Genomic DNA, 25470 nt, shown 5'->3' on the forward strand with positions numbered 1-25470 from the left:
ATATTATTCATCTTGGTAGGCCTACAACATAGCATAATACCTGGCACATATTAGATGCTTTGATATGTTTAGTTAAATCAAGGAATAAATTCAGGATATATCATCCTCTAAGGTTTTATTATACTCAGTTTATTATTTTACTGAATTCCAGTGCTTCTCAGGTACAGTTCTAAGAACAAATTAAATCAGAACCAATAGGAAGGCTTATTTTAAAAAATACAGATTCTTGGACAACTCTTGAAGCTTCTGGGGTGAGGCTCAAGGATCTGTATTTTAAAGAAAGCTCTCTAGGAGATTCTCATACATAATTAAGCTGGGCAACAATTTAAGTACATCATTTTTTTTCTCTAAAGTTATTTCAAATGTCTAATGTTTACAGACTGTAACTCCTTCCAGAATAGCCACTATGTAATACAACTTCCAGGTAGCATGCCCTCTTAGCCTTGCAATGTACCAAGTCTATTAGCCAGCTCCCTTTTGGCTACACACGCTCCCAAGCCAGATTCACCCACTCATCTGTACTCTTCACCACAAAATACCTTCCTTAATTAAATCTTTTCATGTTTCCTTCCAGAATTAGAAGAGAAGGTACCCTTCTTTCTTTCCAAACTGGTGAATTAAACTAAGTTTTACTTAATTCAAATGTAATGAGTCCTAAGAATTTTAACCGTGGCTTGTAGCTTGTAGCTATGACATAATATCTTTTATATGGGTGAGTGATCTCCAAGGGAAAGCCTGACATTTTAACAAGTATTGCTCTTGACACTATAAGTGGTCCGTCGGTGCTATACTAAGAGCCCAACATGATGGGGGGTAATGCCAAACTATAAGAAATGTGTTTTATATTTAAATCAGGTCATCAAGGAACGAATATTTAAAGTCATTACAGACTTTACAGCTATATAAAGAAGGATTTTTCTCAACAGGTAGCAAAAGTATGTGCTGATCATCAAATGGGAAAAGGAACTATACTGTAACTTTGGTACTTCTCATTTACTCACCTCTTAACTTTTTATTGGAAATCAAATCAAGACTAAGTATAAAAGGTTTTGTCTCATTTGAAGAGTTTATTCATTGTGTGTAATTTTTTTTTTTTTTTCGGTACGCAGGCCTCTCGCCGTTGTGGCCTCTCCCGTTGCAGAGCACAGGCTCCGCACGTGCAGGCTCAGCGGCCATGGCTCACGGGCCCAGCCGCCCCGCGGCATGTGGGATCTTCCCGGACCGGGGCACGAACCCGTGTCCCCTGCATTGGCAGGCGGACTCTCAACCACTGCACCACCAGGGAAGCCCCAATTGTGTGTAATTTTTAAAAAGGAGAAACAAATTTAGTAAAGAAAATGATACACATCAGGAAAGAGCAGTGGATGTAGATATTCTCTAGTAAGTTTGGTTTAGTATGTGTGCCTGTAGAACTATTATTAAAGAGAGTCAGGAAGGTAGGAGGTCTTAGGAGAGAGTTGGGAGAAAAGACAGAAGGATAGAAAAAAGTCAACAATGAGAGTGTACCAGGGGAGTAGGAATTGAATTTGTCTCATTCATTGCTGTACTTCTAATTCTTTGCAGTGTCTGATACCCAGGAGGTATGCAATATATATAATGAATGAATAAATGAATGAATGAATAATATCATAAAGGTGTCTGCTAACTGCCTCTTCCTTACCAGTAATCTTGTTTTGCCTTCAGCCAAGTTCATTTCCTCTATTTAAAAAAAAAAACCCTTGGACTTCCCTGGTGGTGCAGTGGTTAAGAATCCTCCTGCCAGTGCAGGGACCTCAGGTTCGATCCCTGGTCTGGGAAGATCCCACCTGCCCCACATGCCACAGAGCAACTAAGTCCGTGTGCCACAACTACTGAGTCTGTACTCTACAGCCCACGAGCCACAACTACTGAGCCTGTGCGCCACAACTACTGAAGCCTGCGCACCTAGAGCCTGTGCTCCACAACAACAGAAGCCACCACAACGAGAAGCACACACACTGCAATGAAGAGTAGCCCCCACTCACCACAACTAGATAAAACCCTCGCACGGCAATCCAACACAGACAAAAATAAATTAAATAAAATAATTTATAAAAATAATAAAAATAAAAAAATAAATTAAAAAACCCTTCACTTTCCCCTTCTATTCTGTACCCATCTGCTCCTTTATTTAACCTCTAAACGACTGATTTAAACCCCTGTTTCTATTTCCTCTCTGCCTACTCACATCATTTGGTTTCTGCCACTAACATTCCATTGCGTTTTCAAAGGTCAGCACTACCTTCATTGTCACCAAATCCAATTTTTTTTCTCTTAGTCCTTATATCTCTGTATTATTTCATACTAAAAATCAATCCCTCCTTCATGAAATTCTCATCTCTTTTTTGCTCTTGCGGTATTTCATCATCTTGGCTATCCCTCCTATCTCTTTGATCAATATTTCTCTGACCCCCTTTTCAACATCAACTCTCTAAATATACCCCAAGGTTCTCCCTCAGCTCTTCTCTTTCTAAATTTTCCTTTCTGAAAACCTCATCAGCTCTCATGGTTCAGGATTATCCCTATACAGATAATTCCAATTCAGAATTCTCTCTTGAGCTTCAACACGTCTAATGCCTTCCAGACATTGGATAGCTCACAGATCCCTCCCTTCATCATGTCCAGAGCTAAATTTATCATTTCTTTCTCTTCCACCTGTAATATATATCCCTCTTCTTAAGGAATAGTACATTTGTCCGTTGCCCAGGCTGCCCATTCAATCATTAACACTCAGTATAATTTTCTGTTCTTCACAAGCGACTCACTTTCTTGCTTGAACACTTATATTCTATATCAGAGCTATCCCACAGAACTTTCTGTGATGACGGAAATGTCAAATATGGTAACCACCAGCAACATGTGACTACTGGGCACTCGAAATGTGGTTAGTTCAACCAAGCAACTAAATTTTTAATTTTAGTTCATTTAAATTAAATTTAAATCTCCATGAGTCTAGTCGTTACTGTATTTAACAGCATTAGAATACCTTTTTCTTAATACCATTCTGGAACAAAAGGCAGTACAGAGTAGTGATCAAAAGCACAGGTTTCTGAACCAGACTGTCTGGGTTTGAATTCCACCTCCATCACTTATTAGCATTGTGACCGTGAACAAGTCAGTTAATACTTCTGTGCCTCAACTACTTCATGTGTCAGATAGGGAAGCTAATAGTACCTACCTCAAAGGGTTGTGGGCATTAAGGCTTGTGGATTAGTATGCAAAATAGGTGCCTAGCCAAAGTAAGCACTAAAAAATGTTAGCTATCATTTATTATTACCATTATTTTAAAGATCATTTATATAAAGACCTTGTCCCACCTACCAGTTCCCACCTCATATTTTTAGTGGTAGGAAGACTGCCCTTAAAAAATTTTTTTTTCTCCCCAGTGCTTGTATATTGTTATGCTGCCCAAGAGGAATTCAATAGATACTGATTGTGTGCAATGTGTAAATTAGAGTTAAAAATCCCATTAAAGTGAACTAGAAATGACAAATCAATTTCCTTATTTATAATTTGTGAAAAGATTAAATTCTGTAAGTTTTGTTTTCATAATTAAACATAGCCATGCATTTATATTGGTCCCATTAGACTTGGGGCAACAAAATTAGAACACAGCAATGAATGAAGAATACCACAAAATAAAACTTTTCTCTCTCTTCCCTTCAGTTCAGTTACACCTCTGCACTGCATACTAAATCCAAAATGTTAATAATTACCGAGTACATACTTTAAGCTTATTAGCTTCACCCAGTACTTGAAATTAAACCATTACATTATCATCTTTACCATCTCTATTTTTAGTTGGCTGTTAACAGATGTGAAATGAGCTAAACGGGGCAACTGTTTTTAAGAGTTCTGAAGAGTGTGTATTTATGGATCTATACTGATTCTGGAGATCCCCTTTCAGGTTTCAGTAACACAGAAGCTGTAATTGCAATATAAAAGCTGCTACAGCAGAAAGTGTTCTTTCAAGTTATTTAGGTAAAGCCTTTATCAGATTTAACCATCCTTGCTAGAGGGAAGAACTGTTCACTTTATTACAACAAGAGTCAATATAATTTACATGTCTATCAGAACTTACCTTAAGATTATCGTTTAAAAATGCCTTTTACTTATGTTGTCACTCAAGAAATGCATTTTTCTCAAAGAAGACAGATCAACCAGCCCAATTCAATGAAGAGTAATAAAAGCAAGATCACTTTCAGCCCCACATGCCCAACTCTTCCACGGTAATGCAATTCAGGCCAGTCTGGCTTTAAAGAAGTCAGTAACACGCTCATTCCAGTAAAATCCATCACATTATTACATGACACTTGTCTTCGACTACTGTAGCCTTTATTCCAGTCTCCCTTTGGGCAGTTTTACATCCTCCCCACTGTTCCCTGGAACTATGGAGGGAGTTCAAAAGTCGGCAGTCTTTCATAAGATAACTCAAGGGAACTTCAATTTCACTTTCTCCAAAAGCAGGGGTTTCCAAAGGAAATCGCTACTGTTACTTCTAAAACTTGGTCAGGGTTCTTGGGAACTAACTAAACTCATATTGATCTGCAATCTGGGACATACGTAGAAGAACTCCTTACAGATACACCCCGAGTCTCCACCTTCATATACAGGAGGCTGCTAAGACAAAGTTTCTTTTGGAAATTTTGCTACCAGCTACACTCAAGACCTGTTATCCTAAGTTCCCATATACTTTGGGTCCTTAATTGGTTTCTTATATTCTGATTCCCAAACTGCTTTCTGCTTCCTCTACCCATTATTCAATCCCAATTGTTTCCTTCTTCCAAATCTTTCCACTTCTCTCCTAGAAACTTACTCCATGATTATATAAAATTCCATTATATTCTTATCCTCAACCTCATTGTATTAACTGATGCCAGCCTCTACCCTGAAGATAAAACTTCTCCTGCTGCCCTCTCAGATGGATGCTGTTCACTCTTCCACATTCGAATTACCCTGGAGTTAAAAAATAGGAAATACCTTGCATGAGGCTTTGGACCATCTAGCTATACTCCCCTTCCCTTCCTCTTCCCTTACTGTTAATACCTTTTAACTCCCTGTCAGCATCTGATTCATAGTCTTGCCTCTCTAAGTCCTGTCATTAATCACTTCCATATCCACTTGGAAAACTGATTCCACATCCTACCCAGTGTTCCTCAAAACACTGTTCACCTGCACCAGAATTGTCTCAGGTGCTTCTTAAAATGTAGATTCCTGGGCATGTATAACTCTGAATCAGAATATCTGGGGGCCTTTGTTATAAAGCAGAAATTAACACACCATTGTAAAGCAATTATACACCAATAAAGATGTTAAAAAAAAAAAGAATATCTGGGGGCAAGGTCCAAGAATCAAATTAAAAAACTAAGACATCAGGGCTTCCCTGGTGGTGCAGTGGTAGAGAGTCCGCCTGCCGATGCAGGGGACACAGGTTCGTGCCCCGGTCTGGGAGGATCCCACATGCCGCGGAGTGGCTGGGCCCATGAACCATGGCCGCTGAGCCTGTGTGTCCAGAGCCTGTGCATCCAGAGCCTGTGCTCCGCAATGGGAGAGGCCACAACAGTGAGAGGCCCGCGTACCGCAAAACAAACAAACAAACAAACAAACAAAAAAACAAAAAAAACCTAAGACATCAGACTGCTTATCAAAGCAAAATTTAACTATATCTTATTTACAAGAAATACACTGTAAATACAAGGGTACAGGAAACACAAAAGTTAAGAGATGGAAGTAAGATACACCACAAAACATTAACTAAAAATAAGTTGGTTTATACAATATAATACTATTAACTATAGTCACCATGTTGTACATTATATCCCCAGAACTTATTTACCTTATAACTGGAAGTTTGTACCTTTGACCATCTTCACCCATATTACCCCTCTCCCCCTTTCACCCCCACTTCTGGCAACCACGAATTTCTTCTCTGTTCCCATGAGTTTGGTTATTTCAGATTCCACATCTAAGTGTGCTAATACAGTAATTGTCTTTCTCTCTCTGACTTATTTCACTTAGCATAATGCCCTCAAGGTCCATCCATGTTGTTTCAAATGGCAGAATTTCCTTCTTTTTTATGGCTGAATAATATTCCACTGTATATATAACACAATTTCTTTATCCATTCATTCATTAGTGAACACAATCTTAAAAATTCTCATGACAAGAAAAGAATTGTAACTATGTGAGGTTATGCATGTTACCTAAACTTATTGTGGTAATCATTTCTCAGTATATACATATATCAAATCATTTTGTTGTACACCTTAAACTAATACAAAGTTATATGTCAATTATATCTCAATAAAACTGGGGAAAAAAGTGGGATTTAGCTGTTTTATTACCAGACAAAATAGACTTCAAAGTACAATGTATTACTGGATATACAGAGGATATATCATGATGATAAAATGTTAAACCCTTCTGGAAGTTTAAACAATCTTAAATTAGAACACACCTAATAAAACAACCTCAAAATATATAAACAAAAATGGGCAGAATTAAAATGAGAAATAGAAAAATCCACACTTATAGTTGGAGATTATAATACTCATTCCTTAGCAACTGATGAAACAAGCAACAAAGAAAATCAGTCGAGATAGAGAAGATTTGAACAAAAAGACTAACAAACTTGACCTAATTGATATATTTAGAACAATGCACTCAACAGTTACAAAATATGCATTCTTTTCAGGTGCACAGAAATATTTACCAAAATTGGCATTAAGCAAATCTCATCAAATTTCAAAGAATGAAATCATACAGCACATGTTCTATGCACAATGAAAGTAAGCTAGAAATCAATAATTAAAAGATAATAAACATTCTCAAAGTTTGGAAATTAAGTGGCACATTTCTAAACCACCCATGAGTCAAAGAAGAAATCATAATGGAAATTAGACAGTATTTTGAACTGAATGATATTGAACAAAATTTCAGAGAGGCAGCTAAAGCTGTGCCTAGATAGAAATTTAGAGCCTTAGAGCTTTCTAAAGGGAAGCCTGAAAAAAACCAGTGAAACAACTACCCAGTGCAAGAAGTTAGAAAAAAAAACAGCTAATTAACCCCAAAGAAAGTATAGACATAATAGAGAAAAAACCAGAAATTAATAAAATAGAAAACAGACATATAATAGATAAAATCAACAAAGCCCCAAACTGGTCCTAGATAGACCTCTAGCAAGACTGACCAAGAAAATAAGAGAAAGGCCACAAATTACCCATATCAGAAATGAAAAAAGGAATACTACTGCAGATCCTACAGATATTGAAAGACAATAGAGGATATAAAAACAAATTTTTTGACAATTTACATGAAGCAAATTATTTCAAAAACGTAAGTTATCAAAATTGATATAGAAGAAATAGTCATTTTCATATTTTCTTTAATGTTATTTAAAAACTCCCACAAAGAAAACTTTAGGTCCAGAGGTTTTTAACTGTGAATTCTTCCAAATACCTAAGGAAGAAATAAAACCAATCTTACATAAACTCTTCCGGAGAATAGATACAGAGGTAAAACTTCCCAACTCATTTTACGAGGCTAGCATAATCCTGATACTAAAATCCCACAAGGAGATTATAAGAAAGGAAAATGATAGGCCAATATTCCTCATGAATTTAGATGCAAATATTTGAAAAAAAAAGTATTAGTAAATTGAATCTAGTGATATATGAAAAGAATACATCAAGACCAAGTTGGATTTACTCCAAGAATGCAAAGTTGGTTTAACATTTAAAAATCAATCAAAATAATTTACCATAGTTACAAAATAAAGCAGGGAAATTATGATTATCATGCAAAAGCACCTGATAAAATCCAATACCAGTTCGTGGTTCAAACTCTCATCGAAATAGAAAGAGAAGGTAACTTTAATCTGATAAAGTATATCTACAAAAAGTCCTATAGCAAAACCCATATTTAATGGTATTACATTAAAAATTTCCTGAGATTGGGAATGAGACATGGATGCCTGTTAGCACCACTTCTACTTAACACTGTACTGGGGATTTAGCCAATTCAGTAAGAAAAGGGGAAAAAACCCCAAATAAGACAAAAGGTGAATTACACGCGCAGACTGGGCTCTGAGTAGATAAGAGGGGCAGGTGGGCGGGGCAGGAAAATGAATTTAAGTTCAATTTCAACTTCAAATTGTAAAGCACTAGACCTTAACTTCACACCTTTTAAGCTTCTCTCTCATCCTCCCTACAAACCTGTAGGCTAGATAAAGCAGGTATTATTTACCTCTAATTTGCAGATGACATACTAAGGCTCAGAGAAGTAAACTGATTAGTCTAAGTTTCTCTTTAAGAAGCAAAAGCAATATGTGACTGACCCAGGAAGTGGAAGTTCAACTCTAAGTTTCTTTTCAATATGTTAAGCTTTCTCACAGAAAGGGAGCTAGAAAAGTCCAAAGGGAAATTTTGTCCAGAGCTTATTATTGGGTCTCCCAAACTTAAAAAAAGTTGCCACTGAATTCATTATCTAGTTTCTTTTTCTTCCATAGCTAAGAATTTGGGAACATAGTAGGCTGAAATGATATAGACAGGTCCCCTCCGACTTCAAACTCATAGAAATGCCATAAAAATATTTTTTAAAAATAAAAAGGACACACTTAAGAAAAAAAAAAAAGGAAATTCCCCAGATGCTAGAAATGAAGGAAAAACTTAAAGATTATGAAATGGGAGCTGACCCAGATTCAGATATAACTTTAAGGGTTGGTCCCCAAAGTTTTACTGCCCAGCCAAGAATAGGGGTCTGTTTTCCAGCTTTTAAGGCAAGAGTATATGTGGGTGAGTGACAAAGAACAGATTCCCTTCTTGAAATGTGGACCCTTGATGAGCAGCCCAGTCAGTGAAAGAGAGTAGGAAAAACTCTGTCCACTGGCTCAGGAAAGCAGGAAAAACTTTCTGTCAGGGACCTTGTAGAAAGGAGATGAAAGATCCACAAAAAATGGAAACCACAATCAGATGCTGGGGGGAATTTACATTATCAAGATTGCATGGAAATTCCAAGCTGAGTAATTACAAGGATCACTGAAATCGCTAGGGCTCTGGCAGCAACAGAAATGAAAGGCACTGTACTCTCACAACACAGCATACAAGACTTCAAAAGGGAAGAGGAGAAAAAAAATCCTGTTGAAGATGTGGTCATCTTCAAGAATTACAAACCATACAAGAGGTACATTTCCATGAGGTAGAGTCTGCATATATAGCAAGTAGGACATCTGTCACCCACCCAGAAAAAAAAATAGAACAAGCCAAAAGAAACCATAAAATATTATGTTGAATATGATTAAAATAAAAAGTAAAATATAATGAAAGATCAGAATATTTTGAAAAATTTTGACATTTGAAAAAGAACCGAAAGGAACATCTGGAAATTAGAAGTTACAGTTACTGAAATAAAAAACTGAGTGGATTTATTAAAAAACAGATTAGACATAGTTGAAGAGATTCTTAGTTAACTGGAAGGCAGATATGAGTACATCATCCAGAATGCACCACGGAGAAACAAACAATAGAAAACATGAAAGTGCAATTAAAAGATGTGGAGGACAAAAATCCAATAGAAGTTCAAAAGAAGAAGATAGAAGGAAAGAGGTAAGGCAAACAGATAATGGCTAAAAATTTTGAAAAATGAAGATATATACGAGGCGTACAACTTCTGAGTAGGATGACTAAAAACTAATCCACCCCTAGATGTAGGTTAGCAAAACTACAGAACATCAAAGATTATAAAAAAAATTTTTTTTTCTAAAGCAACTAGAGAGAAGAAATTACCTTAAAAAGGAATAACACTTAGGCTGACAGAGGATTTCTAATCAGTGGCAATATACATCGCAGACTGTGGAACAACAGGTTCAAGGAACTGAAGGAAAATAACTGTCAATCTAGCTAACTGCTATTCCCTCCTTATTTATTTCTTAACTCAATGGAGAGAGGTATGCTAGTGCAAGAGAGGCCTGGACAGGAATAGCTGGAATTAGCAAGACCAAAATATCTGGGAAGATAGCTAATTCAGTGGAAACTGCACTTGGGTTTCCTAAATGTGATGTGGAACAGATGACCTAGATATAAGGCTCCAGAAGCTTTTGCCTTTACACTATATTTCTAGCCAAAAGTTGGCTGTCTTAGTGGGAAAGCCTCGAGCAGAATGATTTATGGAGCATGTTAAGTGAACTCTAGATATACAGTATAGTAATTAAAAGTGAAGTCTCTGGAATCAGACTAATTAGGATCAAATCTTGACTCTGCTTCTTATGAACTGAATGAATTTGATCAAATTACTTTACTTCTCTATGCCTTAATTTTTGTAGCTATATCTTACAGTTTAAAAAAGACTAAGTGGGACTTCCCTGGTGGCGCAGTGGTTGAGAATCTGCCTGCCAATGCAGGGGACACGGGTTCGAGCCCTGGTCTGGGAAGATCCCACATACCGTGGAGCAACTAGCCCTGTGAGCCATAATTACTGAGCCTGCGCGTCTGGAGCCTGTGCTCCGCAACAAGAGAGGCCGCGATAGTGAGAGGCCTGCGCACCGCGATGAGGAGTGGCCCCCACTTGCCGCAACTGGAGAAAGCCTCGCACAGAAATGAAGACCCAACACAGCCATAAATAAATAAATAAATATTAAAAAAAAAAAAAGACTAAGTAAGCAAAGACATGTAAAACATTGGGCATAGTATCTAGCACAAAGTAGGTGTTTAATAAAACCCAGCTATTATTATTACTTAGTCTTGACTACAGGGCTGTAATTGGATCATGAATTTGAAGGAGTTATCTTTAATATGGCACTGAAAAACTAAAATATAAGAAACACATACCCTGACATCTACTGAGCAGCCCACAGTCCATGACGGATTTCCCAGCACTTGATTTTGGCACAGGAGATGAACTAGGGAAGATTTCCCAACACCTGTAAAAGATACAAGAACTCTAGTCATTTAAAAGACATGCTGAAATATATTATGGCAAAAGTAAGACTGAGAATAAGCAGTAATAATGATATATAAAGCATGGTTGTTTAAAGGGTGTTCATACCATACCAATGATTTAATAAGCTTCATTGATAAAGAGAAGATGGTTAAGGACACTGGTTCTTTCAAATTTAGCATCAGAATCCTCTGGAGGGTTTGTTAAAACACAGAATGCTGGGTCCTGTCCCCAGAGTTTCCAATTTGACAGGTCTGTCATGGAACCCAAAGATTTTGCACTTCTAACATATTCCCAGGTGATGTTGATGCTACGGATCCAGGGAACTCACTTTGAGAACTACTGGTCCAGGGCAATTTCAAATAAACTAATCCCTTTCCTTTGGAAGGATTTCATCTATTCAGCCTATTTTAGAATTGTAGAATCTTAACATATCTTAGAGGTAATCTCCTCTATCCTGACCACCAATGCAGAGGCCCCTTCCACAGACCCTGTTAGATCGTCTTTCAGATTATGCTTGAACACTATCAGTGACAGGGATTCACCATTTCACAATTCCATATTTAGATATTCCAGTTCTCCCATACAGTGATTTTTAGAAAGCAGTCAACCACTTGGCCCAGACTTATCTTTTGGAAAAGGAGAACAACTCTTCTTCTTCTTCTACATCATGGCCCTTTAACTTCATAGACAGCACTTGTCTTTTCTTTTTATTGAAGTATAGTTGACATACAATATTATGTTAGTTTCAGGTGTTCAACCCTTAAATACATTACAAAATGATCGCCACAATAAGTCTGGTAACCATCTGTCCCCATGCAAAGCTATTACAGTACCACTGGTGATATTCCCTATGCTGTACAATACATCCCTGTGACTTATGTATAATTGGAAGTTTGTACCTCAATTCCCTGCACCTATTTCACCCCTCTCCCCACCTCTCCTTTCTAGCAACCACCAGTTTGTTCTCTGTATGAGTCTGTTTCATTTTGTTTGTTCATTTTTTTTTTAGATTCTACATATAAATGAGATCATACAGTATTTGTCTTTCTGACTTATTTCATTTAGCATAACACCTTCTAAATCCATTCATGTTGTCGCAAATGGCAAGATTTCATTCTTTCTATGGCTAATAGTCGACCTGTATGTGTATATATACACATATTTTCTTTATCCATTCATCTATTGTGGACACTGAGGTTGCTTTCATATCTTGGCTACTATAAATAATGCCGCAATGAACATAGGGGTGCATACATCTTTTCGAATTAGTCTTTTTGTTTTCTTCAGGTAAATACCCAGAAGTGGAACTGCTGGATCATACAGTAATTCTATTTTTAATTTTTTGAGAAGCTTCCATATTGTTATCCACAGTGGCTGCACCAATTTACAATTCCACTGACAGTACATGAGGGTTCCCTTTTCTCCACATCTTCGATGACACTTGTTATTTGTTGTCTTTTTGATGAGTTATTCTGACAGGTGTGAGATGATATCTCATTGTGGTTTTGATGTGCATTTCCCTGATGATTAGAGATGCTGACCATCTTTTCATGTGTATGTCTTCTTTGGAAAAATGTCTATTAAGGTACTCTGCCTATTTTTTAATTGGATTGTTTTTTGATATTGAGTTGTATGAGTTCTTTATATATTCTGGATAGCCCCTTATCAGATATGTTGCTTGCAAATATCTTCTCCCATTCAGTAGGACAGCACTTTCTTTTCTTATAGATCTCCTGGGTTTAGGATAATCTAATTACTAATGCTAGGGCTAGTATTCTGAGATCTGTAGGAAGAGGAAAGGGAATGAGCTATCCCTGTACATTTATGTGTAGTTACTCATTCAATTAACATATCTGGGATGCCATTATAACAAGCATTGTTGGTGAATCTTTATGCGTCACTAGTTATCAAAAATTTAGCCGACCTCTTTGTGTGCATTACTGTGCATGGATCTATCACTTTTTATTATAAAGTTTTATTTACAGTCTATCTAGAAAGTAAAGAAAAAAAGAAGAAAATAAATCACCCAAAGAGCACTACTGTCAATAATGTAGATTTAAATTCATAAGCAGAGTTTTTCTATAAGCAGGTTGTTACTGTGAATATATTACACAGTGTACTTAAAAACAATGAAACATAGCCTTTGCTTACACAGTTGGTTTTGTCTGAAATATCCTACACATCCTCTCCTTCCATTTTCCCTCTCATTAGCCTGGTGAATTAATCTTTCAAGACTCAGCATCATTCTAGATATAAAGTCTTCTCTTACTCCATACAGGTAGAACAAAGCACATCACCCACCATCCTCTGCATCTCCGCTGTACACTGTACATTTTTCTATAGAGCACTTAAAATACACTATTACACTTGCTTGTTTATAGTGTTTACTCACTCTGCTTGATTTTAAGTTCTTTGAGGCCTGGGACTGGGTTTTACTCATTTTTTATTTCCAGTACTCAGAGAGGGCCTTAATTAGTACTTATTTAGTGGCTAAAAATTTCCATGTTATTATAGAATCTTCATAAATATTTTTAATGTCTCCATAGTAGTTCAGAGAGGAGACATAATGATTTATGTAACCATTTTCTCATTATTAGATATTAGGGTGCTTTGAACTTTTCATTATGCTAAGAAAAGATTTCTGTTTACACTTTCGTTTAAAATTAAAATTATTTTATTAGTATACCTTCCCAGAAGTGAAATTAATATGTAAACTGAAATCAACATTGAAAGTTCTTGATATACATTGACAATGTTTATCTGGTTACTATGCCACCCGCCATACACATAAGCCTGCAGGTCTTGTTGCACCTCAACAGTATGTAGTTGCTTTTTCATCTTTGTTAGCTTATAAGAGAAAAAAAAGTGACATCTTGCTTTAGTCTGCATTTCTTTACCTTCTGGTAAAGATACACATTATGTTCATCTTTGCTAACCAGTTGTTTTTCCTCTCTTATGAATTATCTACTGATGTGCTCCGCCCATTTATCTACTAGGTTTTACTGTTGTCAATTTACATGACCTCTTCATATACTAGCTGCTCATGTAATTGAACCAAACATTTCCCCAGATTTCCCTTTCATTCCTTTTATTTTTTTACATACAAGATTTTTGACTACTCAAAGTGAGCTTTGTATTTTATTTACTGCATTGCATCTGATATCTACGGCCTTTAGGGCATATTGTTGATTTTTGTGTTTGCATGTAGGTTTGTTTATGTTGGAGGAATATAACTAGGCATTTAGTTATCAGCTTGATACAAGTCTTGAAATTCTAGTTAAGCTTAACTGTGTCAGAGTAAACAGCTCTATGTAATAATATTGTATAGCTCTCCATGAATTAACTGCATTGGGTGATAAGAGTTAGCTAACATGGGATGAACTTTAAACAGTAAGAACAACAGAAGTGCCAAGAATAGTGGTTAACTTTAAGAATTTTGGAAAATTCTGATTCTATGTTTTCATCATTAGAACTAACTTAGATCAAAAGAATGCACTTGATTTGCTGGGGAAAAAAAGTTCAATATAATCAAATAAATGCCAGCTCCAAACAGAGCTGGTAATGTATTAAGCTCATCCCTTACATATGAAGAAACAAAGAGAAAAGAGTGTGTGCATGTTAGAGAGACTTTCAGGATTCCTTACTAAATTATCAAATATCTCTATGGGATACAAACAAATTTCTAAATCCCTAGTCATTCCTTTATATATTTGCGAAATCCTCAAAATTTCACAGGGGAAATGAGCCTTTATTCAAGGTAAACTTTGAAGTTTAAATACAAAGGCAGATGAAATGTAAAAAGTATATTCTAACTTGTAAGACAGCAAATCATTGTTAAAAGGGAACTGATAAAAAGACAATAACTGACTTTGCACATATAGCCTAACATCAGTGAATGTGTGACAAGATCAATCACTTTCCTGGTGGGCATAGCTCTGTCTTCTGTTTTGCAACTAAACTATAATAATAATTTTAAAAGGCTTACTAACTGCCTGATCACTTTTTCATATTTAATACAGCAGCCAATTCAATGCTGTTGTGTAATGCATTGATTCCACAGTTATATCCCCAGCACCTAATTCAGCATTTGCCATGTATTATAATAGGGAAATAATTTTTTGGGGAAAAAAATAAATCGATTAGTTTGAACAAGATGTAACATGAAGCGATTGTTAGATGCAATAGAAAGGTAATTATAAATGAGAGAAAGCACCCACTTCACATATCATGAAGAACTGTGTTAGCTCTGGATTCTTCTAAATCCTACTTGGTGATACTCCTACGAAGCCCATTTAGACCACTGTTGCTTTCTTTATCTGTAAAACTGAGTGCTTTTATTAAATTCACTTCAGCACCACTTCATGCTAAAGTTGACATAAATTGGATTATGTTCATAGAATTTCATAATGCAACTTTCTGAAGGGAATATTAAATAATGCTCTCTGTAAAATACTTTGCAATGCAAATAATCTTCAGGCAATGTGAAAATGTTCTCAACCTCCTCCCCCCACCAATTTTATTCAGTTTGGTAAGGCTAGTTTTCAAGCTCTTTGGGGTATGTCCTCTCCACCTCCAAGTATCTGACACAACGTCTTTGCTCAAGCAGACATCCAAAGGTCAACTCCAGAAAAGCACATCTATGAAATGCAAGGTTAATATTTATTCCAAGTTCTTAAGACCCTTAGGAGTGGAGGGTATGAGAAACAGGATAGTGAAGGGGAGATAGAAACACAGACTTCAACTCCTGTTCTCAAGCGTCCAAGGTAAGAATTTTAACACTAGGATTAAACTGGGCTCAGCATTAAGTCCTAGCTGCTTCACAAAATGGCCCTTATCTTATTTTTTCTATTTCTTCCAGCCCAGCACATAACAGTTTTTCAATTAAGATTAAACAGAACAAAGAAAAAAGAAGCGCAGTTGAGACTAAAACAGGTCTACCACCTGATACTTCACTAAATAATATGGGTTAGTGTTCTAAGTACGTGGACTCCCGGCTCAAACTAGTTCTGTCATTTACATCTCTTTAAAAGAGATTTGTCATTTGTGAAATGGGATAATAGGACTGATCTCAGGATTAAATGAGTTAATATATGCAAAGCACTTGGAACAGTGTCATTCTTCTTAGTGCACATTTGATTTCTTTAATTAACAAAATCTATTAAAGGCAAGGTCCGAACTTCTGTCTCAGCACGGCGCCCAGTACAACACTCAACCTCCGCAGATCTTTTAAAACAAAGGATCACTAGGCTTCGGTCGCCCTGGAAACCAACGTAGAAACCAGCGAAAACAGAGAAAGGCCCCGGCTCCGCGCCCCCCACCCCTGCGATGCCGCCGCTCCGTTAAATTGAGCAAAGTCCTCTGGGAAGTGTAGTCTTTAGGCCTTAAGAGGGAATTCAGCCACGGGCCGGAGTCAGTTAGTCGGTGTGTGTGTAAAGGGAGAGTGAAAGGGGAGGATTTTCAGATAACTCAAAAGTGTCGGGAGCCCCAGAGGTGGGTTAAGCGGCTCACCTGAGTCTCCCAATACCAGTACCTTCACCCGATCCAGGGACGCCATCTTGCCACTGCCTTCCTAAGGTTAACGCCTATTCCGGGATTATAGGCCAATCAGAGCTGGGATTGGAAGGCGGAGTCTTCAATGTCATTGGCCAATAGGAGCGTGACCGTCTTGATTGAAGGCCTCACTGTGCTGATTGGCCCGCCTAGTTAAAAGTAGCGGGTGGTTTCTAAAGCTGGTCGCAGGAATTGGGCGTTCTCCTTGTCGCAGAAGTGGCGTGGCTCGTTTAAACCAGTAGTTGAGGCGCTGAGGGAAGCTGTAGTGGGAGTGTTCGAGGATTCGCCTTGGTAAACCTTGTTCCTTGTTCCTTGTTCTCGGTTCCCTGGCCCGGCGCCGCCTTTCAGGGTGTCTTCTCCTTTCCGCTCCTTTCTCCATAGCTAGCCTCCTCCCCCTTAGCTGCTCTCTTGACTCGGTTCTCTTCTTGGTTTCCAAAGAACTATTGACCCGGAGCGGCCCATGTGCGACCTCGGGTAGGACGGGCTTGGCTGCGCCGAGTGTGGCCTCTGGACTCAGCTGGTAGAGTCCGAGCGGATCTAGGGTGTCGGGGTGTCACAGTGGGGAGGAGGTAAACATTACCGGGCTCGTGGAGGCCAGCTTGTCCGGAGGTTTCGCGGTGATATGCCACTGTATGTATGAAGGCGTGGAGAGTACCGTGAAATATGGTAGCCGAGAAAGCCAGTTGGTTGTGTAGAATCCAAGTTCTTCTGGAACTGGAATCGAAGTATACTGAAATAATCTGACAGGACTCCCCACATCCACTCCTTCCTTCTTTTACACGCTGCAGTCAGCATAATCCTTTACAATCACGAATTTGATGCTTTCACCTCCTTAAAACCATTTGAAGTTTAAGAAGAGGGTTTCCAATACCCTATCTTTTTCTACTGTGGAAGCTGCAGTGGAGGAAGTGAATTGGGGGGAAGCTGGCAGGGTGGGCATGTTTGAAGAAAAGGTGCTTTACGAGACCTATTGAAAGTTTTATGGAAGTACTAGACCAGCTGTGCTGCACGTTGGAAAGTCAGTGGTGAACAAGATTAATCTCCTGGTCTCCGAGGTAGACATGGAGAAAGTATAAGTCTATTCACTGCAGCGAAGAAGGGGAAAGAACTATGGGAACATGTGAAGGGGGGTGGGGATCATTCTGAGCCACTAAGGGAAGTCTGAGAAGGTGTCTCTGAGGAAATGTCATTTGAGATGTGAAGGATGATTAGGAGAAGGGACTTTGGGCTTAGCTGTGGGAGCAGAGAAAACAGCATGTGCAAAGGCCTGGAAGTAGGGAACGCATGTGTGGCTCACAGAATTGAGAGAATGCCAGTGTGGCCAGAGATGAAGCTGAGGAGGGTAGACCAAGCACAGAGAATGCATTCATTTCAACTTTGTTTCTCCAACTCTGTTGCCCGGTGTTTGTATGATTAGAATACATAGGGTTCAAAAGCAAAACCAACTTGCCTTTGGGGGTCTGGGCTGTAGGGTGGTAGGTGAGGCTGGGAGGTGATTGATAGATTCTGAGGCTAAGAAGAAGAAACAAGGCCTGGCCCCCAGAGGTCACACACTGCAAAGTCTCCAGAGGCCAGCCAAGCTCCTTCCCTGTTTAAAAATGTCAGCTGCTCTTTAGCTAATTGTTTCCATGTGGGAACATGGTCTCATTTTTTTTTTTTCTCCACAGATATTTGCAGTTCTCAAGAGGGCCTGAAAAAATTGAAATTGATGTGAAATCTCATGATTTTTAATGTTAACCGCAAATTCAGAAAATTTTCCAAACATTCTTTGAGTCAAACGATGTGGCACAGGCTACCAGTTTGAGACCTCTCATCTCAGTATTATGAAATCCAGAGATTGAGGAGATTCGGCATAATTGGGGGAGTAGAGGCAGTGAAGGAGAGAACACAATGTTCAGGAAGGAGGATTTTAGAGTGTAGAGATTTTGAACAAGGTGGCACAGCATGACTTCTTTGCTGAGTTCCAGTTTCATTTGTTCAGCCACCTGCAGGACATCTTCACAGTAATATTCTGTGTTATTTCCTCAAAGACAAGCAACTAAAACTGAATGAATGCCTCGTTTCTTCCAAACCTGTTTCTCTTCAGGTGTTAACCTCTTTCTCATAGTAGTACTTTTCTAGTTACACTGGTTTAAAACAAATAGCTATATGTTATTGTTTAATAGGTATAATGTTTCAGTTTTACAAGGTGAAAAGAGTTGTGGAAGTGGTTGGTGGTGATAGTTGGTTAGCATTATGAATGTATTTAACATTACTGAACTGTCTGCTTAAAAATACTTAATCGGTAAATTTTATGTTATGTATATTTTATCCCAATAAAATTTTGGGAAAAAAACCCCAAATAGCTATTTAAAATTTTCCTACTCTGTAACTCCATTTCCAATGTATTATTGGGTCCTTTTGATTTTGTTCCTCTAATAAGTTTCATTCATCCTGTCCTCTTGTAATTTTTTCTTGTCTTTCGTAGTTTAGGTTTGATTACTATCACTCTTAATGTTTCCACAGTGCCTCCATTTTCACTTACTTCAGCCCATTTCTCAAATTGTTGTAAGAGTCACTTTTCTAAGTAGGGAGTCTTGTTATGTATGCCAGTACTTAATGGAACTCTTACGATGCCAGCCTTGAAAGTCAAACACTTTACATGAATTATCTCATTTAATCTCATACATCAACCCTATGAGGAAGGCACTGTTAATCTGATGAAACTGAAGCTGAGAACTTTCCAGGTTCACAGGCTAAGAAATGGTGGAACTGGGATTCAAAACCTAAAACTATTGGACTGCAGAGTCCTCATGTCACTCCCTTTCTCAAATCTTTAGGGCCCCCTAGGGTGTTTCAGGCAAAGGTAACAGGCTGAATGATGTGGCACAGGGCCCTCCCCATGCAGGATGTGCTTTGGCCAGGTATGTAATAGTCAGGTACCCAGTTTGTTGGTAACAGTGGTCAGGGACTTATTCTGTATATTAGAGTCACCTAAGGAGCTTTAAAAATTAGTGTGATGCCTAATCTGACCTGCTCAGACCAGCTGAAACAGAATCTCTGGGAATGGGGCCCAGGGTGGGTATTTTTAAATGCTCCCCAGATGATTCTGCTTTACAGCCAGGGTTGAGAACCATTGGCCCGGAAAATGGAGTATATGGGGTGGAAGGTCAGGGAGGGGAGTACAATAGTAGGAAATAATACTGGAAAAGTAGGTTACTTTGACATTGGTCTACCATCCTTTGGTCTGTTTCCGAAGCCACATATTGTGTTCTGCCAACTGTTGACCATGTAAAACAAAACAAAACAAAAACCCAAAAACTAGGTTCAAGTTCAACGTATAGGCCAAATTGGAAAGAATAAAATGCACATGGCAGTGTGTTATACTACTACTTTGGTGTTGAACCCAGGCACTTGCTTGGCATCCTTAAGCCTTGGGATGACAGGAAGGCTCTAGGACCACAGGTTTGGACCTAGGTGCTACTTCGTTATCTCTTATATATAGTCATGCCTGAGTATTCACAATCCAAAATATAACTGACTTTCCTTTTATTTTTCCTTTATTAAAGGTAGGGTATTATAACCACCCTCCCCCCACCATATGTGTATTCATTGGTTATTTAGGAATATTTTTTAGAATAGTACTGTGGATATAAAACTGTTTCTTATAAAATAGGGTGATAGGGTTGATAACTACTGATTTTAAATAAAAGATTCAGTAGAAACTAGTATTAATAACACTATGATTCCCTATGGAAATAATTCAGAAGGCTGTTAAAAATTTCCTTATAGTGTAGGGAAATTTCATTTGATATAGTCTGTATGATATAGTCTGTGTGCCTGGCCGTTTTTAGTTTGAGATGTATTAAATTGATATAGATGGTGTCTTTATTAACAGGTGCTTCCTAAGCACATTACATTCTCATTTATTCATCACAACCACCTCATTGAAGTAGTTGATATTATCCTTATTTCTCAGAGCGTGAAGTGTGGCTTGAAGTTGTTAAGGGATTTGCTCAGGATCACACAGCCACTTAAACAAGGCTATCTGACTCTAATTCCAAATCCCAGGCTTTTTAACAACCACATGAAAGTCTAGCCCATGCCAGTTTGGGCTTCTAGAAGACAGCTTTCTGGGTACAGTTAGCTTCTACTTGTCCTGCAGGGGATCCAGTATTTAAGGATATCTTGGTGTTTGTTGTTACTGTTTTTTAGAACCGTATAGCATTTGCTTACTTGGTCATTTAACTTTTCAAGGTTGGTAAAGCTGTCTGGATATAATTGTTAATTTCTTTCAGATTTATAACAGTAATTTTGCCAAACATCCCAGCTGGTGATTACTTAGGCATTTATTGGTTTGTTGTGATTTTATTGTGAGAGCATGACTATGTAAAACATCCTAGAATCTATCTTGGTAGAAAATTTTTACTCAAGAAAAGAAATAAAGGCACTTAAAAAACTAGGCTAACTGCTAAGTTTCTCAGGGTTTGTTTTTTTTTTCCCCAGCATTCCCAAAGACCTGTAGCATTAAGAATAATGAGACTTCGTTTAGATTTTTGAGTTTCTCTTTCTGAAATAAAGTGAGCTTGATATAGTATATCATTGCTATAAGTAATGTTAATTTTTGGAATTAAACACACAGTAGGTCATGAAAGTAACCATTTAAGAAATATGTCAAGCTTCTAAGGTGTAATCTTTTGTGTACTCTAGAGGAAAGTCTTGTTCTCTGTTAAATGCTTAGCATTATAAGTCTTTTAAAAACAATGTTGTAAGTACCTTTGTGGCACTCCAAGAATAGCGATTACCAACTACCTAATGGGTTGATTATTCTAGATTTAAAATGATTACTTTGTCCTTATGCCTAGCTAATTTTCTCTTTTTTTTCCTGAATTCAGTACATTTAAAGTTGAAGTTTGCTGCTAAAGATGGCAGATCCAGATGTCCTCACCGAGGTTCCTGCAGCTTTGAAGCGGTTAGCCAAGTATGTGATCCGGGGGTTTTATGGCATTGAGCATGCTTTGGCCTTGGACATCTTGATCCGAAACCCCTGTGTGAAAGAGGAGGACATGCTGGAGCTGCTCAAGTTTGATCGGAAGCAACTTCGATCAGTCTTGAATAATTTAAAGGGAGACAAATTCATCAAGTGCAGAATGAGGGTAGAGACTGCTGCAGATGGGAAAACCACTCGCCACAACTACTACTTTATCAATTATCGTACTCTTGTTAATGTGGTAAAATATAAATTGGACCACATGAGAAGGAGGATTGAAACTGATGAGAGAGATTCCACCAACCGGGCTTCCTTCAAATGTCCCGTCTGTAGTAGTACTTTTACAGATTTAGAAGCTAATCAGCTCTTTGATCCCATGACAGGTGAGATTGTTCCAGTTTATGAATCTTTCAAGTAACTTTTTAAAGTATGTAACCTTTTTCTTAAGTTGATTCATCTAGTTTTTAAACTGATCATATATATCATTATAAAATGGATATATTGGTGTAAGTAAGCATATAGTTATTCTTAGTCTTAATGTCCTGTTTGACTGTCATACTACTTTTAGAAGCTGTTGCAAAGCCTTTCTCCTTTACAAGGGAGTACTCGTCCATGGACTGTTCTTTTACCCATAGCCCTCTACCTCTGTTTCTACCCCCGTCCCTTATTTACAACTGCAGCCTAATCTAAAGGGTTGACTTTCTCTACCACTTTGAGGCTATTCTGACTTTACTAAGTTTACTTTTGAGCTCTTCATTCAACAAATATTTGAGTACCTACTTGTGCCAGTCACTGCCAGACAGTTATAATAAATACGTATTATTAGAACTTAAATGCTTTGTTAGTGGAAGTGCAAAGTGCTATCAGGAGGACATAACTAGGGCATCTAATGTGGATTTGGGGAGGCCTCTCAAAGAAGTTTAAACAGCGGGGACCTAAAAAATAAGTAAAAGTTAGCCAGATGAAATAAGAGGGGCACTTTTTCCAAGTTAACAACAGATATTTAGTTTCTTAGCCATTCATTAATGGAAGCGAATCATCAACAGGAGTTATAAATTGCTTCATTTAATTAAATACTTTAGTTTTAAGGATTTTTCTAATCAACACAGAATCTACAAAGCATGTTTTTTCTAAAAATACATGTCTAACATTAACATGGGACACTTTAAAGTGCTAGGTTGTATAGTTATGTTGTTATTTGTAAACTGGAAAAGAGACTATAGTTTTACTAATTACTCAAGTGGATCAATTTTGTGTTAAAAATTTGTAAAAATCTATAGAAAGAATCACAGCTGTTAGGTTAGATTGTCCCTTTGTTACGGCTGAATTCAGGAGTATAGGTTACTTTTTAGTTCATAGATTTGACTTTAAAATAACTATCTGAAAAATATAATTTAAGCTTTTACACATGAAATGTTTTATTATAAAAAAATTACAGGTTTGTGTACATGTTTAATTTTGTATATGTTATATATTGTACACTTTAAAGAATTTTTAAAAATTTTAATGGGAAATAATGCTGATATCAATTAAGATTATTCACAAAAAGAGCAGTGATGGCCTATGACTTTTTTTTCCCCTTATTTACTGTGAAGCAGTCATCTTGGATGAAAATTCATTTAAAGAATTCACATTTGTCTTAAATGTTTAATTTGTCTGAACCTAACTATTTACCTTGAAAGGGCTTAACTAGGAGAGGTCTTGGTTATGAGAAAATCTTAGCCATCCTAAGAATTGCTTGAGTGTACTATAGAGGAGGGTTGTAGACTATATCTGGAGCTCTTTCAAAATAGACTAGAAAAGTCTCATGATTTTTGCTATTCACTCTAACAGATTTCTTTAAGGAGCTCTGGGTTTTGGTTTTTGATTTTCTGCAGATGTTGGTGTTACAGTGGTCGTCCTCGTCACTCTTGACTGCAGTGAAGGTGTTATCCAGTCCCTCAGAGAGGGTAATCTAAAGGAATATGCTTCTACTACATTTACGTATCACTTGATTCTTATTTAATTTCATGAAAGTTTCTAAAAGGAAGTTATCCCATTACTTATATATCAGTATTTAGGAGTTTGATTCATGATGCTCTTCGAATTTTACCTAGGGTTTGTATCTGAATGAAATTAGTTGTAATTAACAGGTGGCTTGTGGAAGAGATGGCCTGACCAAATATAGTCAAGATTATTTGTGTGAGGGAATTGAGATAGGGTAGGGAGCATGAAAACATATTATGAAAGAGAGCTAAAACTGAAACAGTTGTTTTGTGGCCAGTCTGAACAGAGACTGTTTTCTTAATATGAGGGTTACGGTCAACATGATGGTGGAAAGAAGGGGTTCAGGAGAGCAAGAGTAAGTCACTTTACATTGGTATCGCTCATGGGAGGATGCCCTGAACAGCCAGCACTAATAGTCAACTTAATTGGCAGTTATGTCTCAGTGAAGCCTGACATACCATGATTGAAAATTCTTAATTATTGGGAACCCTCTTTATGAGAATATACTTGCCTTTTGATTATAATTTGGTTTTTCATTTGGACTTTCCTTTACAGAGAGAATATGATAATTGGGTGATATTAGACCCCCCAACCTCCTTGTCAGTCTGGTTTTGTTTTGTTTTTCCACTATTAGTACCTTGACAACCCTCCCTTGTTCTTCTGTACATTCCCTTTAGAAATCTTGGTCTTTTTCCCTCTGTTCCCTTCCTGTTTTGCTCAGTATTCATTGCTCTCCCCGTCATTTTGAAGAAGATGAGAAATAAACATTTGGTATGTGTATCAGAAGAGGAGGAGGGAAGTTTTTCTGCTGTAATATTTATTCTCTCTTTAAATTAATAGTTACAGTTTTCATTCAAAGCCAGTGCTGTACAAAGCTGTTCTATTTCTTGGTTGCTATTGGAGATTGATGGTGTTTCTGACCAGTGATGGAGGTATCTAATGGGCTTCTATCTCCATTCCAATGTCAACAGTTGTTAGGTTTATAAACTATGGTTTATATTAGCAATTGGGGGTACTTAGGAATTAGATTTGAAGCCTTCTAGGCTTTACTTCTTCCCTGATAAAAAGTTCTTAACTCAAGTATATGGGCAACTCTGCCACTGGACAGAGAGTAGTGACTCCTAGATGAGTATCCAGGAATTCTGGGCTCAGGAAATTGGGTCCAGCAAGAATTGTTTTACCGGCATTAATTCACACATAAACCAGCAATTTTCTTACTTCAGTTTATAGCTTTTCCCTCCCCCGCCTCTCTTTTTCCTGAAAATTGTAGATTCTTTCCATACTTTCCATTTAGATTTTGCCTTTGGTGTTCTGGGGTTGAACTCTCCCAATGTTTGATGCTTGATATGTATAGCTAATTTTATTTTATTTTATTTTTAACATCTTTATTGTAATTGCTTTACAATGGTGTGTTAGTTTCTGCTTTATAACAAAGTGAATCAGCTCTACATATACATATATCCCCAAATCTCCTCCCTCTTGCATCTCCCTCCCACCCTCCCTATCCCACCCCTCTAGGTGGACACAAAGCACCGAGCTGATCCCCTGTGCTATGCGGCTGCTTTCCACTAGCTGTTTTACATTTGGTAGTGTATATATGTCCATGCCACTCTTTCACTTCGTCCCAGCTTACCCTTCCCCCTCCCCGTGTCCTCAAGTCCATTCTCTACGTCTGTGTCTTTATACCTGTCCTGCCCCTAGGTTCTTCAGAACCTTTTTTTTTTTTTTGATTCCATATATATGTGTTAGCATACGGTATTTGTCTTTCTCTTTCTAACTTACTTCACTCTTTATGACAGTCTCTAGGTCCATCCACCTGCTAATTTTATTAAAATGGAAGAGCCTAGCTTTTGCCCACTAGTCCCTGGTTTCAGAAACTTAATCAGGCAAAATCAGCTGTTTTATTTTCTGAAATATGGGAGTCTTATGTAATCAGAACAAAGGTAGCATGACATGAAATCCATCAATCAGCAAAATAGCATCTTGTGGTTCATAAATGCATGTTTTAGATT

The 25470-nt window shown here is 37.6% G+C and overlaps 2 protein-coding genes across 7 annotated transcripts in view; one reads left to right on the forward strand and one right to left on the reverse strand.

Moving 5' to 3' along the window:
• RABL3 (RAB, member of RAS oncogene family like 3) overlaps nt 1–16570 on the reverse strand; it is a 42315-nt gene extending 25745 nt beyond the window's left edge. The window contains exons 1-3 of one of the 3 annotated variants that reach the window (XR_003432686.1): nt 16462–16519; nt 11580–11712; nt 10842–10935 (exon numbers count right to left, since the gene is read on the reverse strand). Coding sequence is in view for 2 of the 3 variants with exons in the window: in XM_027105967.1 (XP_026961768.1) it covers nt 10842–10933; nt 11580–11638 (151 nt within the window). In the remaining variant the exon portion in view is untranslated. Of the gene's footprint in view, nt 1–10841; nt 10936–11579; nt 11713–16461 lie in introns of all 3 variants that reach the window. The other 2 variants (XM_027105967.1, XM_027105964.1) reach the window with 2 other exon arrangements.
• A 111-nt stretch (nt 16571–16681) lies between these two features.
• Nucleotides 16682–25470, forward strand: part of GTF2E1 (general transcription factor IIE subunit 1) — a 35162-nt gene continuing 26373 nt past the window's right edge. The window contains exons 1-3 of one of the 4 annotated variants that reach the window (XM_027105940.1): nt 16845–16977; nt 19323–19406; nt 21378–21855. In XM_027105940.1, the coding sequence (XP_026961741.1) occupies nt 21408–21855 (448 nt within the window). In that variant the 5' untranslated portion in view covers nt 16845–16977; nt 19323–19406; nt 21378–21407. Of the gene's footprint in view, nt 16795–16844; nt 16978–17651; nt 19407–21377; nt 21856–25470 lie in introns of those variants that run through there. The other 3 variants (XM_027105953.1, XM_027105959.1, XM_027105945.1) reach the window with 3 other exon arrangements.

The sequence above is a fragment of the Aethalodelphis obliquidens genome, unplaced genomic scaffold (genome assembly GCF_003676395.1).
Source record: "Aethalodelphis obliquidens isolate GAN/ISIS:26980383/991018 unplaced genomic scaffold, ASM367639v1 scaffold1, whole genome shotgun sequence".
In the NCBI taxonomy this organism is placed as follows: Eukaryota; Metazoa; Chordata; class Mammalia; order Artiodactyla; family Delphinidae; genus Aethalodelphis; species Aethalodelphis obliquidens.